Genomic DNA, 15467 nt, shown 5'->3' on the forward strand with positions numbered 1-15467 from the left:
CAGAAGCATACTTATGATGCAGGTAACACAGATTTATAGCTGTCAAACGACGGCAAAAGTACGTTTCTCCGTGTCACTTTGCTGTTGTCGATAAATACGATGCATAAATTGAACAAAACAGATTCATGTTGTTCATTATGAAAACTTGACCCGTTTCAATATTCATATCTTCAAATGGAGAGTTGGGGATTCGTCACATACACCAAAGAATAGTGAAAACGTTACTAGTACATCCATTAAAATGTCGAAGAATGGTGAAGTGTCATCAAACCAAGGTATAAAATAAGATATTCCGGCAATTCCCATATGTTCTAGGTCAATTGTTTACAAGTGATATTCGATGCTACATTGTTCGATTGTGTAAGAATGTACCCGTTGTTAATATTCCAGGTCCTAGCAGACCTAATATGCCGAAACCTGATTTGAATTTGTTCAGTACTGAAAAACGCAAAATTTTGGATCTTCAAATCGGTGGGCCCTCGGGAGATGATGCTGCATTCGTGCCTTTCGCGAACTCGGCCGCGGCGCCGAAGCCTCGCATACCGGCGCGCACCATCCGAGATGTGTTGCCTGAAAACACAAGGTAACTGTGCCCCACTCTACTAGCTAAACCATTATACTGAATACCGTGCTTGTAATGTTATTGTAGTTTTTACACAATTTTATCATTTTCATTTTACAATGTTAGCATTGTTTTATACAAATCTTAGGTATCTATTACCTACCCACTTCATAAATTAAAATCAATAATTTCCCATAAAAACAATTCACATTCAATCTTTCTTTACATGCTTTTATGTAAACTACCTACAAATGAGTAGTTAATACTTTTATAAATATATAATGTAATACTTTTTAGGACACAGTTTCAAAATAATTATCATCACTACTTTTAAAAAAACTTGTATCTTCTTCTGTCAATGAAGAAAATAATGTAGTAAGTATGTATAGAATGCATAGAGACTTACTACGTTTTAACTTTGAGGAGCAGTGTGAGATACGAGATTTTTTCAAAGTAGTGATGATATACCATCCTATATTATTGATCTTTTTGTATAGAATTTTAGGGACTTTGATGGTGATTAGGCTTGAACTATTGTTTTGTCACCACACCAGCTAGTAAAGACTCTCTTTCTTATTAGAAAACAGATACCAAAATTGCAACTTATCCACAAGAGTGCAAAGTAATTTTATACAAATTTTAACTTGATGTCTTAAGCTGGCTGGTAGAATTTGCCCGTAAATGATGAATTTAAATTATAAATATTGAATGAATTGATGGATTTGATTAAGTTTGATGTTTTATAGTCAGTATTTTGTTGGTGTGGTGAAAAATGTTGTGTTTCACTTGGTGGCAAAGTTTGTTTAACCTACGTGACTTGAAACCCTCGCAACACTCAAGATTCCAATTTTTTAATCATATTTAATCAATATTGGAATCTTGCTCGGGTACCAATATTGGCATGTGTAGTTAAACAACAACTTTGGCCCCTTGTAAAACAAATAACTATTTTAGTCTTGCCTGTTAAAGGGTTAAGCCTCATAGATAAAAACATGTAAAGCCCAATTCTTATTAGATAAACTTGTGTAAAACATTTTCTTAGACAAGATACTTGTAGAATTAATATTTTTGCTATTGAATCCTAGCAAAAATATTAATTCTACAGTTTAAGCTATTGCCATTGCCAAGCCCATTGACCCCACATTTTGTTAAACTAGGTACCAGACAAATGTTCTAAAAAATGGCTGTTTCAAAGTTTTCAACATATGTTTGTTTGTCCATAGACATCTTTGGTTGTCCATAGACAAAAAAAAATTTGGACCAATTACAAATCCTTGCTTCCAAATTGCTAGTATAGACTTAATATCTAGGTTGTTAGTTTCTTATATCCTAAGGAACAATACCTTTTTCATAATACATCAAGTGAGACTGTATGTGCAGGGATAGATGCAGGATTTATCCGTCCATGCAGTCATCGGGTAAACTGCAGCTGTCCGCAACAGAAATTTATGATTTTACCGCTGATGACCTTATTGATCTGGGTGAAATCGGAAGAGGTGCCTTTGGAGCTGTAAATAAGATGGTTCATAGGAAGTAAGTACAATACTTAATTTTTCATGTCCACTGTCAGTTGCTCCTTCGCTATTTTATTATTTATACTATTTTGCACAACAAAATATGATTGCCGTATTCTTAGTAAATGAAAAGAAAGAATAATAATGTAATACAAAATAGTAAATTGGATAACTCAACTGAATGAATAGTTGTAACTAAAGGGAAAATATGAAATTTTTAATGAATTAAGGTCAGTGTGGGGAAGACCGTCTACCCGGAAAGACCGTCTATTGACTATAACTTTTGTGTTTATATATCTACGCCTCTCACATCTCCGGAGGTATAGCAGTTTTTCATCCTTAATCCATTGGTCTTCAATACATATCCCTAGGACGAACACTAGTTAACAATAAACTTGATTCTTGTTTCGAACTCGAACATCGAGTTCAACATGGTTCTGCATATAATTAAAATAAAATAGAAACAGTCGGAATATTTGTATATTATATATGTAACGTAGTCATTTAATAACCGTTCTTTCTGACTAGTACTATTAATCTATTCAAAAAGCGCTCAATTTCTAGTTTTATGTTCTGAAATATGTAACTCAGAAATTGTGCCTACTCAGAAAGTCCGGCATATAAAGAGAAAGGCAAGACCGGCATATGATAAACAAGGAGTTGCCAACCTTTTTTAGGCTTTATTGGAAATAAGTCGAGGGTAAACAATATCAATATAATAGGTACGTTTTTGGCTTATGATAGTTGTACCGTTTTTGATTTTAAATAAATTCGAAATACAGTTTTGATAATGATTCGTATGGTGTTACTAAAATCATTCGAAAGTATTAAGTAAACATAAAATATATGTGACATGGTTGTCAAGAATGATAAGAGGTGAACAGAAGTAAGCTTACACTGCATTATTAATCATCATATTTAAGTTAGTAGTGACTAAGAGACGCCATGGGCGACCGAAGAGCTGGCAGCTTCCTCGCTCAGCGTATTAGCTTGACAATCCAGCGAGGAAATGCTGTCAGCGTCTTCGGTACTATGCCACAGGGGCCGTTTTTAGATTTACTTTAGTTTAATTTTAGATTTATTTAGTTTAATTTAATTTTTATTTATTTTATTTTAAGTTTAATTTTAGATTTAATAGTTTAGTTTTACTGTAAGATAATTTTATGTCCCTAATGTTTTATTATAGTTAGTAGAATTATCGAAAGTTCTACCCGTTTTTTATTATTTCTGTTTAAGTACGAGTATATGTAGATTGTGCAACATGCGGCGACAAATATTTCAAAAGAGAGTAGGGTTTCAAGTTGGTCATTATTTTTATGATCAGCATTATTACCCAACAGGGAGCGTATGGGTACCATTTAAAACGGTTTTGGCAGACTATTTTACGGATATCCCACCGTTAATTGACATTGTTGACTGTCACTTTGACACAAAAGTCTACATGGGTGTCGTCAAATATGTTTTCAGGGGTGCTGATTTCAAAATCACTGACGATGTTGACTGTCACTTTGACTCAAAAGTCATCACGAGTGTCGTCAAATAGATTCTCGATAAACGTTAATCGAAGATCTTCGATTGCAACTAATTAATCGTCCTTTTCAGTCGATTAAAACTAATTAATCGTCTTATTTTAATCGTTACTCGTTAGTCGATTACTTTTTGTCCAACTCTGGTAGTGACTAGCAAAACCAAGCATTGCTAAGAAATGTTACCAAACTAATTCACGTATCTTAATATCATATTACCTTTTCTTAATAACAAAGTTTCAAAAACAGATAAGTAGTTGGATTTATATGAGCCTGTAATATCGTGGCTAAATTGGATTCGCAGTAGTTCGTTGGGAAAACAGTATTATGCAATATCTGGACCTGAAAAGAAAAGGTTATGAACTCCATCTACGGGGCATATGCCGGTCTTGCCTTATAAATAGAAAAATGCTTATATGTTCAAAATTTCAACGTTATTTTATTAATTATCTAGGACATTGAGCCCTGTTATTACGTAAAATAACAATGATCATGATTTTGGAACCTAGTCTCATATGAAATTACGCGACAACAAGCACTAGACGGTCTTTCCGTACTCATCGCGGGAGGACGGTCAACCCGCCGAGCCTTAAAAAATGTGATTTTCATCACTTAAAAGTACCTTATTTCACCAAAATATTGTAAAAGCTTTGTAAAATATAATATTTGCTATCCTATAGGACCATGCGCATTACGCCAGACTACATTAATTATAGAGTTTTATCCACTCAAACTTTATTTCAAATAAAGTATGCCGGTCTTGCCCGCACTGACCTTATCTTTAAATTAAAAAATTAGTATTACTTGTAAACATTAAATCTCAATAAAAAAAGTTTGGTCTGAATGAACCTCAATAGGGCAGATATATCAGACATAGTGAAACCTGTATGGTAAATGCATATTGCAGTTGGAATAATAAGGAAAAGGGGAAAGTAACAAACTTTGTGACAATGTGTTAAATTCACTTTTCTTTAATATTCAGAGTTGACTCTGAGAAATGTTGCAAGATTTCTAATTAAATTTTTGGCATTTATGTTAATTAAGATCTATTGTAAAAACAAACCTGTGGTACAGTCGCCATCAGAAATATCGGAGCGGTCAAGGTGCTCACAAATATCTGAACACACCTCTATTGTCAAGGCAATAAGGCGTGTTCAGATATTTTTGCACGCCCCGGCCGCTCAGATATATCTGATGGTGACTGTACCAAAATGTATTGTTTGGTAACAGAACTAACCGCGTGATGGCTGTGAAACGCATTCGCTCCACCGTGGACGAGAAGGAACAGAAACAGCTGCTCATGGACCTGGAGGTGGTCATGAAGAGTAACGACTGTGTATATATTGTACAGTTCTATGGGGCACTCTTCAAAGAGGTACATCTTATTCATACATTTACTTACGCTGATCAAGGTTATAACAGCTGACCGAGGGCCGCCATCTTGGCGAGCAAATTTGCTTGGGCGAGGCAAACGTGCACACATGAGCACGGACGTTTTCCTCGCGAGGCGTGCGGCCAGTGTGGACCTGACTATTTACTATCACCACATTGGAGTCTTCCAAGCGTCGTGGTTTAGGCAACTGCTGCTCGATACAAACTACACAGCGGCGTCATTTTACGTAGCACTGACCATCGAAAGATGAAGATTGTGATATAGAGGATATCAAGAAAGTTTACATTAACAAACTTGTCCTGTTCCTGAAATTCATTTATGTTGGAAGAGGTGCGTTTTTACTTAATATTCACTGTATTCAGGATATAGTATTTTTATGTGTGTTCTGAAACTTCTGAATACCAAGCAAATGTTCGCTGCTATTGGAGCCAAACATTTCCACATATTCCATCAAACAATAGCTCACCCAAAAACTTCTTAAAACAGTCTGAACACAATACAAGTAAATATAAATACAAGTATGGTCACGGACTTTAATTGTTAATCTAATTCTAGCTCATTTTATACTGGACACGTCGTAGCTGACCATAAAATAACAAATTTATTGTGGCCTCTAAATGCCTCAACAATTTAAGTCTTTGAGCATACCTATGTATAACGCGGCTTATGTTTTAATTACATTTTACCATAATTTCAGGGTGACTGCTGGATTTGTATGGAGCTGATGGACACCTCTTTAGATAAATATTATAAGTTCATATGCGAACGGATGCAAACTCGAATACCAGAAACCATTATAGCTAAGATAACCCTTGCTACCGTGAAAGCTTTAAATTATTTAAAAGAGAAGCTAAAAATTATTCATAGGTAAGAAAACCATGAACAGTTTTTTTTTTTAATTATTTTCTGGAGAAGTTCTTATTTAGGCCGATAGTCCACTATTATATGTTTATCACAGAAATATATGATCATAGACAACATGCCGTCCTTTTTCTTCACGTTGGAGAAAAAGAGAGGCATACAGACCTATGATCATATTTCTATGATAAACATATGATAGTGGACTATCGGCCTAAGAAATAGTTTATTACTCTGGCTTGACAAATTTACGTAAATACAAGACATTTTGGGTTAAATTGTGGCGTAGGCGAGAGGCTGGCAACCTGTCACTGCAATGTCACAGTTTCGTTTTCTTTCAACCCCTTATTTGCCAAGAGTGGCCCTGAAACTTGAGTAGTTTCATGTGCTCTGCCTACCCCTTCATGAGATACAGGCGTGATTGTATGTATGTATGTATGTACAAGACATTTTCTTCTTTACATTTTAGTCTGGCAAATTTCAGGAGATTAATAAGAACTAGTATTTTTTTATTTATATCTAATTTACCAAAATCAAAGCTTTTCATTATGTTAAGTGCTTCGATTTTGCCTATCCTAATGCCATTCATTGCCTTGGTCCAAAATAGTAGTCCTCCACGAAATAGGTGTCTAATCTAATTCTGACGGTACACTTTTTATAGTACCAAAATTTTACATGAGCATAGTACTCATGGTGTTTGATGATATATTGTATCTGTTTCTCACAGGGATGTAAAGCCGTCAAACATCCTGCTGGACAGAAGGGGCAATATTAAGTTATGTGACTTTGGTATCTCGGGCAAGCTGGTCGACTCGATAGCCCGGACTCGGGACGCCGGGTGCCGGCCCTACATGGCGGTGAGTTCTGTTCTATTGGATTATAAGTTTAACTTCTGTAAGATGCTCTTCTAGTTATTATTCTTCTAGTAGCATCCAAAGTTATACATAGATACTGTCTCCAGCAATAATATGTTACTCTTCGAATTTCGCCTTATTGTTTGGGGTTGTTCACTGAAAAGTCCAAGGTGATACCAAAAGTCAGTCAGGCGTCTATGTGGAAAGAAAGTGGTGTGTGATGAAAGAGTACCGCTCTGTGTAAAAGGGTTTTTTTCTAAGGAAATGTGCAGAATTATGCACAGAAAAATGATCGTCTGGTTTAACCGCCGAAAAAAACACGCAACACAAAATCTAATCGTTTGTATGGAATGGAATTTCCACAGATTTAAAAAAGGGGAGATAGGGCATGCCGCGCGATTTGTATTGAACACGTCTGTCGCAAGGTCCTAAACCCACACAAAGCACCAGCAATTGTAAAGACAATCCACACACACACCTAAAGCACGCACACTTGCAGATGGACGCTCCTATTGCGCAATACACGGGCAACATTTCAATGTCTGTGTACATGCGAACGACCAACGAATCGCGTCAGTGAGCACGCACACAACGATAATGGCGGGAATAGTGCGAGGACACAGTGATATCGATATTTTATCGACTGTCGTAAGACTGTGTCGAGAATACTTCATGAAAACTATTCAAATATTCGGAGTCATTAATTCATTATTCTTAAATAATAAAATTTATGGAATATAATTTAATGGTTCAAAGTGATATAAGTGTAGGTAACTCTATTTTATGGAACAGGTGTCTAAGGTAGGTCAAAAATTGCGAGTATTGGCGCCTTCATTTACCCCCCGTAAATGAAGACGATGATTTTTTGACTCATATAAACATCGTTGCATACAATACTTTTTCCACGTACATGCACTTATTTTTTTAATAGTTTTCTAGAATAACTTTCATGAATACACACTGTTTATTGGATTTTGACACAAAGTTTGACAGTTACGTACATTACGATACAAAAAAAGAAGTTCTAACCAGTGCCGATAAATCGACACAAATTACGAATTTCCTTTTCGCATGTGGCGAACTGGCGGCGATGTAGGCCCAATGGGCCTACTTCTGCGACCAGGCCGCGCGCGGCTTGTCCTCTCTATAGATTTTTTTCCTCTGAGGGAATTTCCCATGGAATGCTTCAGACAAGCGCGGATCCAGCTTCGTGCCCAGGGGGGGGGTCACGTGGTAAAGGCCCGGGGCCCCAGGGGGGTCACGTGGTCTATTTGTATGGCCAACTTAGGCTCCAGGGGGGGGGGGGGGGGGCATGACACTCCCCCCTGGATCCGCGCATGGCTTCAGACAGGACTGTCCCTAATTATGTGAAAATCCTAAGAATATAGCCGAATCTACATAGACGACGTCGACGTATAGACGTGTCTCGGTCGAGGGTGGTTGCTTGGCCGAGCAAAACGCACGCACTGCCTCGGCCGAGGCGCGTCTACATAGCAACCTGTGTGGACCCGGCTTATGAATGTGAATGATGTGTAACGTTTGTCGTTATGTTAGCCGGAGCGTATCGACCCGGGGCGCGCGCGCGGCTACGACGTGCGCTCGGACGTGTGGTCGCTCGGCATCACGCTGATGGAGGTGGCCACCGGCGCCTTCCCCTACCCGCGCTGGGGCTCCGTGTTCGAGCAGCTGCAGCAGGTGGTGCAGGGCGACCCGCCGCGCCTCACCAACGCCAACAACGCCTTCTCTAACAACTTCGTCAACTTCGTTAACACTTGGTGAGTTTGTTGCCTGATTTGGAAAACTCGCTACCAATACCAATTAGGTTGGCCGCGGAATGGACACAAGTGGCGCGCGGCGTGGCAGACGGCAAATCAAGGGCCTTGCGCTGGACCAATTGTATATTGGTCTTCATTTTCTGATCGCCACGCCGCGCTCAGTTCACGGTCGTATAGGCTAACTTATTTCTAACATTCTTATTTTGTAACTGCAAAAAAAAACTGATAAGTTCCCATACAAATAATTATGATGTGACTTATGAGGATAAGTCCATTAAAATTAATCAGTATACAAGTTTATCGGTCGGTGAAGATCCGTAGTGAGATAGTGACCCATGTACGGGGCATGGACGAGTGTAGCTATTCTGTCGTGATCCAAATATAGGGCACTGGTCTGTGAAAGTGTTAAAAAAGTTCTCGATATTTACAGGCCTAAAATAAGAAATCTAAACTTATTTTTTTATTGCAGCCTCATAAAAGAAGAGAATCAGCGTCCAAAATACAATCGATTGCTGGAACATCCATTCATCAAAGGTATAGACCAGAGCCGGGCCGACGTCGCGGCGCACGTCTGCGAAGTGCTTGACGCCATGGAGCGCAACGGAGTCAGTCCCTTCACCACCGACCAGCCTGCACAGGCCTGGCTAGACTAAGACATTCAGATCAGTACAGTCCGGGCTGAGAGTCAAACTTATTATCTGTCTGAGTATGTGCAGTTTGCAAGAACTAGATTATTTATAGAGGGTAAACAGCCACACATATACTTCTGGCAGTTGTCTATAAAACCCGATTGATGCAGCCTCAAATTAAGACAGAGCTAAAGAGAGAAATTGCTTTACCTAGAAATCTGACTCTAAATGACATCATAAGAACATGCACATTCAACATTGCTGACAGTAAATGTAATAAGACCTATACATTGGTTGATCCCGCTTGTGACCCACCCACTTAATTGTTTACAGTATCTCACTTGCAAACTTACTCCTTCACGTCTGTTAGTAGCCATACACGTTTGTAACAATTTTGCAGTCTGAGTGGATCACTTTTTAGTCACCAATTTATATTATGTCATTGATTTTCAATGACTGGCTTACCTTTCATAGCCATATATTTGAGTTGTCCTTGCTATGGGCAAATTTGCATTTCATTGATTATCTTTCTATGTGAGCGGAAAGATCTATAGTATATTAATAATTATGTTGTGCTGTTCTTTGAATCATTTTCCATTTTATATAGAAAACATTATTAGTCATGAAATATCTATCATACAAAATGGAAAATGTTCTTCAGAATGGGATAATTCTAATTATGTTAGTTCAAGTAGTAAAAATTCTTAACTTAAATATGTAATCTTTACCATGAAGTTCACAGACATGTTTTCAATAACATTTAGTATGGTTCTGTAACCATTTGTTTGCACTCCAGGTTCTCCACTTTATTATATCTTTTATCAAAGCAAATGGCATGTAAATATTTATTATCTATGCTGTCTTGTGTATGTACTTTTATATAGTAAATCATTTTATAATATTAAAGTTTTGAATCACCATCAGACCCCTCTAGCACACCTTGCCTTGTCGCGCGCGAGTCCATTCTTGAAGTCGCGCTTGATGTATGGACTCGCGCGCGACAAGGCAAGTTGTGCTAGAGGGTCAGTTGTTAACAGTTAGCTTGATCATGAACTTACAGAACAGTAGTACAGACTCGGCTTCTTTGAGAACCTTCTTCTTCTTCTTCTCCTTTGAGAACCTGGTTAATACCTTAATATGGATGTAAAAAGTTGTATCTGTGTGTGTGAATTGCTTGAAATTAGTTTCTTTGGCTAATGAAATACTGGTTTTAGACTTAGGGCATACAATATGTAGGTAATTTTATAAATTTGTATATACAGACCGATAATAATAATGAAAATGAGTGAGGGTATGTAATTCATTTCTAAGCATTAATTTATGGCAGCAAAACACTTCAATTATTAACTGCAATAATACTTCACTAATCTACTTAAACAATATTTCAAATGTATTTGTTTTGGGTCTCATGACTATTGTATTATGTATGGTATAGATTGAATTGAATAGATAATTAATGAAATAAATTAGTATTTTACAAAAAATTTTTTTATTACTACCATGGTTTAATCTAAGCTTATTCTATAACTTGTCCCATTTTTATTGAATTAAGGACTTTTCCAAATTTAATAAACAGCTTATACTTTGTACCATCAGTTAGTTCAGGTGACAGATAAATTGCATCCATTGTTTTGGGTTTCATGTCAAGAAGTGGTGTCCATTCATTTGCAGACACAATTCGATCTCGTCTTCGGCCCCAGAAATCTACTGATGATATTTTTATTTGTTTATTATCTTCACTGATGTAGAGAAATCCAATTGCATTATTTAGTGGTAAACTAGCCAAGGAAAACAGGATTGCACCAGTAACACCTATAAACAAACAATTTTTCATAAATTTCGAATTCTAATAGCTATTAGACTTATAGCCATTATTAAAAATTTTGTTTACCTATGTATGAAGCTGCAACAAAAGAATATTCAGGAAGAACACTAAGTGTCTCTAATAAGCCACAGCCTGGTACGGCTAAAGAAGTGCCCATTATATGATACAATTTCATCCGATTCAATGTAGCTATGTGTCGAACAAAAGGAAATGAAAAAACGGTTTCAAATTTTTGTGAGCGATCTTGGTCGTAGCTGGCTTTCGAGGAACAAGTCCTGGTTAGCCATGTATTGCGGATAGAATTCCTGATCACGGTCCATGTAGAATTATTCAAAAATACGTTATTTACGAAACAAGTAGCAATACGCATTTTGAATTAATTTTAATTATATTTACATAAGATCCTTAACCTAAAAAATAATACATATCAGCTGTCACTGTCACGGTAAGGGAGGGGAGGGGTACAATCCAAAGCAATACTGCTGTACTGCAATCAAGTATTGTGTTTCCTATTGCAATCTTTGATCATTATCGCTATAGAGGTATAATTCATTGTAGATTACACAATTTAATTGTAACCAGTTTAATACCGTGAAAATTTTAAGCACTGATTCTTGTTCTCAGACTATTTGTTAGAACGTCTGTAGAGACCTAGTCAGGCCCTTATTTGGTTATCTGTGGAATGACAAAACGTCAACTTGGCATAGTTGGCATTGACGGCATTGACAATACAACTGTCACTGTCAGCAGAGCAGTCACAACACGCAACACGCATGGGTTAGATTCAGTGTCAATTTGAAGATTATTAAATAAAAATCGTAATAATTAAACTACGGACCATTGCATCGTAACGCATAATGTCGCTTTTACTCAAAGAAGTGTAAGTATTACTGGCTTATTTCGTTCTATCAACATCAACATAACATAACCTTGTCGGGATCCAAAACTTTTTTTTTGTAACCTTAATAAGATTTCACGCGATAACTAGTTGTCGTACGATCGATGTCGATAACTAGTATTTCTCGCCTATTACAGATACGAGAAAAATGCAGAATACACAGCTTTCTATACCGGAGGAGACATTTCCTGGACTATTGATGGGGCGCATCTACTCTGTTTATGCAGCGACGCGATACAAGTGATTGATGTCAATACATGTTCTCAAGTCTTGGTCATTGGAGAGCCAGACGAGGAAACTGAAGGTGACCCTATTTACACATTTAAACTATCACATAACAATGAAGTAGTTGTTACTGCACATAAAAGTGGGTTGATGAAACTATGGGATAGGCACACTGGTAAACAAGTGAAAATGTGGAGATCTGGGCACAAAGGTCCTGTTGCCAGGCTCGCCTTTGATTCCACCGACTCCAGCATCGCCTCAGGTGGCTCTGATGGTAACATTAGAGTATGGGACCTAGATCATCATACATGTACAAGTAGCCTCAGAGGAGCCATGGGTGTCTTTAGTGTTCTAGAATATCACCCAGATACATCCAAACAACTGATCGTAGGTGCAGCTGATGACACTAAGATCAGATCATGGAATTCTAAGACAGGTAAGGAACATGTTGTTTATTCTGGGCATTTCAGTAAGATCACTGCTCTACAATTCACACCAGACGGTCAACACATGATCAGTGCTGGCAGAGACAGGGTTTTAATCCTGTGGAACTTAGATGAGAGTAAGGCTTTGAGGACCGTGCCAGTTTATGAAAGCATTGAAGCCATGCTGCTGCTGCCTCCTTCGTTTAAGGTGCCAAATTTTAAGAAGAAAGTGGAAACGGAAGGTATTTTTATTGCTTGTGCGGGTGAAAAAGGCATTGTAAAAGTCTGGAATGTGCAAACAAGCCGCATAATGTATGAACAAACCAACAGCCTAGTGTCTCCTGCACAGGAAGAGGGTGGCTTGGCTATTACTCATCTGTTGTTCAATCAGGCAAGAAATATGTTATCAGTGGTCACAGTGGACCATAATATTATTATCCATGAACTGGAAACATTTGATTGCATGAAGCAGTTGGTTGGTTTTACAGATGAAATCTTGGATGTTATATTGATTGGGAAAAATGAAGGGCATTTAGTTGTTGCTACAAATAGTCCTGATTTAAAATACTATGATTTGGAGTCAATGAACTGCCAAATAATAAAAGGACACACTGACATAATTTTGGCTTTAGACAAGTTCCCAACCAAACCTGAAATGTTTGTATCATCAGGGAAAGATAATGCTGTTAGAATTTGGCTTCAGAGTGACAACAATAAAATCATATGTCTAGGAGTTGGAACAAGGCACACAGCATCTGTAGGATCTGTCTTCACATCTCAAATTTCAAATGAATTTTTCACCTCAGTTGGTCAGGATAATTGTCTGAAGGTTTGGACAGTGCCTAAAGACATTGAGTCTGCAGGACATAAACTTAAATCAAGCCACACTGAGCTGGCTCATCAAATGGATATCAACTGTGTCACAGTTTCACCAAATGATAAAATGATTGCCACAGGCTCACAGGACAAAACTGCTAAACTTTGGACCAATGATTTGAGTTTATTGGGAGTGTTGAAGGGTCACAGGAGAGGAGTTTGGTGTGCTAAATTTTCGCCTGTGGACCAGGTGGTGCTCACATCATCTGCTGATGCGACTGTAAAATTGTGGTCTATAGCAGATTTGAGTTGCTTGAAAACATTTGAAGGACATGAAAGCTCTGTTCTTAAAATTGAGTTTTTGTCTAAAGGTCAACAGATACTATCTAGTGGAGCAGATGGCCTCTTGAAATTATGGAATATTAAATCGTCAGAATGTAAGATGTCTTCAGATATACATGATGGAAAAATATGGGCTATGGCTCTCAGTAAAGATGAGTCAACAATAGTAACAGGTGGATCAGATTCTAAATTAATCAAATTCCTAGATGTTACTGTAGAAAGAAGAGAAAAGATGGCTAAAGAGAGAGAAGAAATGATTTTGCAAGAACAGGAGTTGGCAAACCTACTCCATGACAAAAAGCTCATAAAGGCCTTGAAATTGGCATTAAGAATGGAAAGACCTTTCCAAGTCTTAAAAATTGTGAATGAGGTTTTAAAGACAGGGAATGACAAACTATATGAGACTCTAAAAGAAATCAATCATACCCAGAAAGAGACTTTGTTGAGATTTGCATCTGAGTGGAACACTAACAACAAGACGTGCCACGCAGCCCAGTTGGTCTTTAACATTTTGGCCCCAGAGATAATATCGGGAAATTTGAAAATGCCTGCCCTGGCTAGCTTTATTGAAGGAGCACTACCATACAGTGAAAGACATTTTGAACGATTAACAAATTTATTACAAGACCTCAACTTTATCACATACACTGTCAATTGTATGCAACCACATGCTATTAAAGATAATTAAATTCATCACATCTGGAAGTTTTTTTTTTTGTCATATTACAAATGCATCCTAGCCCTACAAATTCCTGGTCCATGTTTTACGAAACAGTAAGTACGTGAGATTTACAGAACGTAGGCCAGTTTGAAGAGTACGAAAACAAAGCAGAAGCCGTCCTTACAAAATAAATTTAGCTCGCATCTACAGTATCGGATAGGCACGTCGAACAGCAGAAACAGGTACGTACGCCATGAACTTGCTTCTTGTTATACTTCATATTTGTTATTTAGAATTTTTAAATTACTTAATGTCGTTTTTAGCGTTATTTTCCGTACAACGCTTTTCTTTTTTGTTGCGTTGTAAATGAGCACTTTGTCCAAATATAAATATAATGTGTAACGGGCATAAGAGCTCGTCAATTTCATTCAAAAACAAATGTTACTTAGTTATCAGAAGCACGTGATAACATGTTCATCGCGCTTTAGAAATTATCGTTCAAAGCGAACGGAAAAAGCTCATATGCGGCAAATAAGTGCGCGAGCGCAGCGTAGCCTTTACCGACCGGCGGAGGTTCGATCAATTAAGATTCAAACAGTAGTTGCAAGACAATCCCGCGCAGCGGTCGGCTCGCGCAGGCGCGACGCGGTTCATGTCCAACATGAATACAAGAACTATTTTAATATTGTTAGTTATTATTTGTAAACATGCTGATGCCCAGAAACCGGCTATGTAAGTGCCTTTTCGTGTATTTTCAATTTTGCTATTCGTAAGTGTTTACGGAGTAAGTACCTACTGCATTTTTTTATTTATTTTAATTTTATTACTAACAAATGCCACTCTTTTTCAAATTTTAATTCTACCCAAGTGTGACATTGTCAATATAGAAAATACCCGTCGCAGTTAAAATAACTATAAGTTTATACCGTTTCGTATCAACGTTTCTTACATTGTTTACTGCAGTGATTTAATAAAATCAAACAAATATTGTCACCTTAAGATGGCAATATTTTAGTGAAAGGCTTTCTTTATCTTATGCTGTAACATCACGTACAAATGTAAGAAAGATAAACGTAAATTAAGAAATTCATTAGATAAAAATAACATCTGTATCGGCAATAAAACTAGGAAACTACACACGTCCGAGGAACATGCCACGAAATT

General features: G+C 37.4%; 3 protein-coding genes across 3 annotated transcripts; 2 read left to right on the forward strand and 1 right to left on the reverse strand.

The window, feature by feature from the left end:
* Positions 1-30: 30 nt before the first annotated feature.
* LOC125233320 (dual specificity mitogen-activated protein kinase kinase 4-like) lies at positions 31-10595 on the forward strand. Its single transcript, XM_048139291.1, has 8 exons — positions 31-275; positions 391-583; positions 1943-2095; positions 4833-4977; positions 5693-5862; positions 6581-6710; positions 8262-8482; positions 8952-10595. The coding sequence occupies exons 1-8, from the start codon at positions 242-244 to the stop codon at positions 9133-9135; spliced, it is 1230 nt and encodes a 409-aa protein (XP_047995248.1). The 5' UTR covers positions 31-241; the 3' UTR covers positions 9136-10595.
* Positions 9092-11391, reverse strand: LOC125233323 (transmembrane protein 186). Its single transcript, XM_048139293.1, has 2 exons — positions 11003-11391; positions 9092-10923 (listed from the first exon to the last, which is right to left on the reverse strand). Exons 1-2 carry the CDS (start codon positions 11304-11306, stop codon positions 10628-10630), a joined length of 600 nt encoding a protein of 199 aa, XP_047995250.1. The 5' UTR covers positions 11307-11391; the 3' UTR covers positions 9092-10627.
* A 293-nt stretch (positions 11392-11684) lies between these two features.
* LOC125233214 (transducin beta-like protein 3) lies at positions 11685-14347 on the forward strand. Its single transcript, XM_048139125.1, has 2 exons — positions 11685-11816; positions 11972-14347. The coding sequence occupies exons 1-2, from the start codon at positions 11794-11796 to the stop codon at positions 14328-14330; spliced, it is 2382 nt and encodes a 793-aa protein (XP_047995082.1). The 5' UTR covers positions 11685-11793; the 3' UTR covers positions 14331-14347.
* The last annotated feature ends 1120 nt before the right edge of the window (positions 14348-15467 follow it).

The sequence above is a fragment of the Leguminivora glycinivorella genome, chromosome 14, assembly GCF_023078275.1.
Source record: "Leguminivora glycinivorella isolate SPB_JAAS2020 chromosome 14, LegGlyc_1.1, whole genome shotgun sequence".
NCBI lineage: Eukaryota > Metazoa > Arthropoda > Insecta > Lepidoptera > Tortricidae > Leguminivora > Leguminivora glycinivorella.

Coding starts and splice junctions, on each gene's coding strand:
- LOC125233320 (XM_048139291.1), top strand. CDS start 242: ATGTCGAAGAATGGTGAAGTGTCATCAAACCAAG. Junction 4,978..5,692: donor ATGGGGCACTCTTCAAAGAG/GTACATCTTATT, acceptor CCATAATTTCAG/GGTGACTGCTGGATTTGTAT. Junction 5,863..6,580: donor AAGCTAAAAATTATTCATAG/GTAAGAAAACCA, acceptor TGTTTCTCACAG/GGATGTAAAGCCGTCAAACA.
- LOC125233323 (XM_048139293.1), bottom strand. CDS start 11,306: ATGCGTATTGCTACTTGTTTCGTAAATAACGTATTTTTGAATAATTCT. Junction 10,924..11,002: donor TGTTGCAGCTTCATACATAG/GTAAACAAAATT, acceptor GTTTGTTTATAG/GTGTTACTGGTGCAATCCTG.
- LOC125233214 (XM_048139125.1), top strand. CDS start 11,794: ATGTCGCTTTTACTCAAAGAAGT. Junction 11,817..11,971: donor TCGCTTTTACTCAAAGAAGT/GTAAGTATTACT, acceptor CGCCTATTACAG/ATACGAGAAAAATGCAGAAT.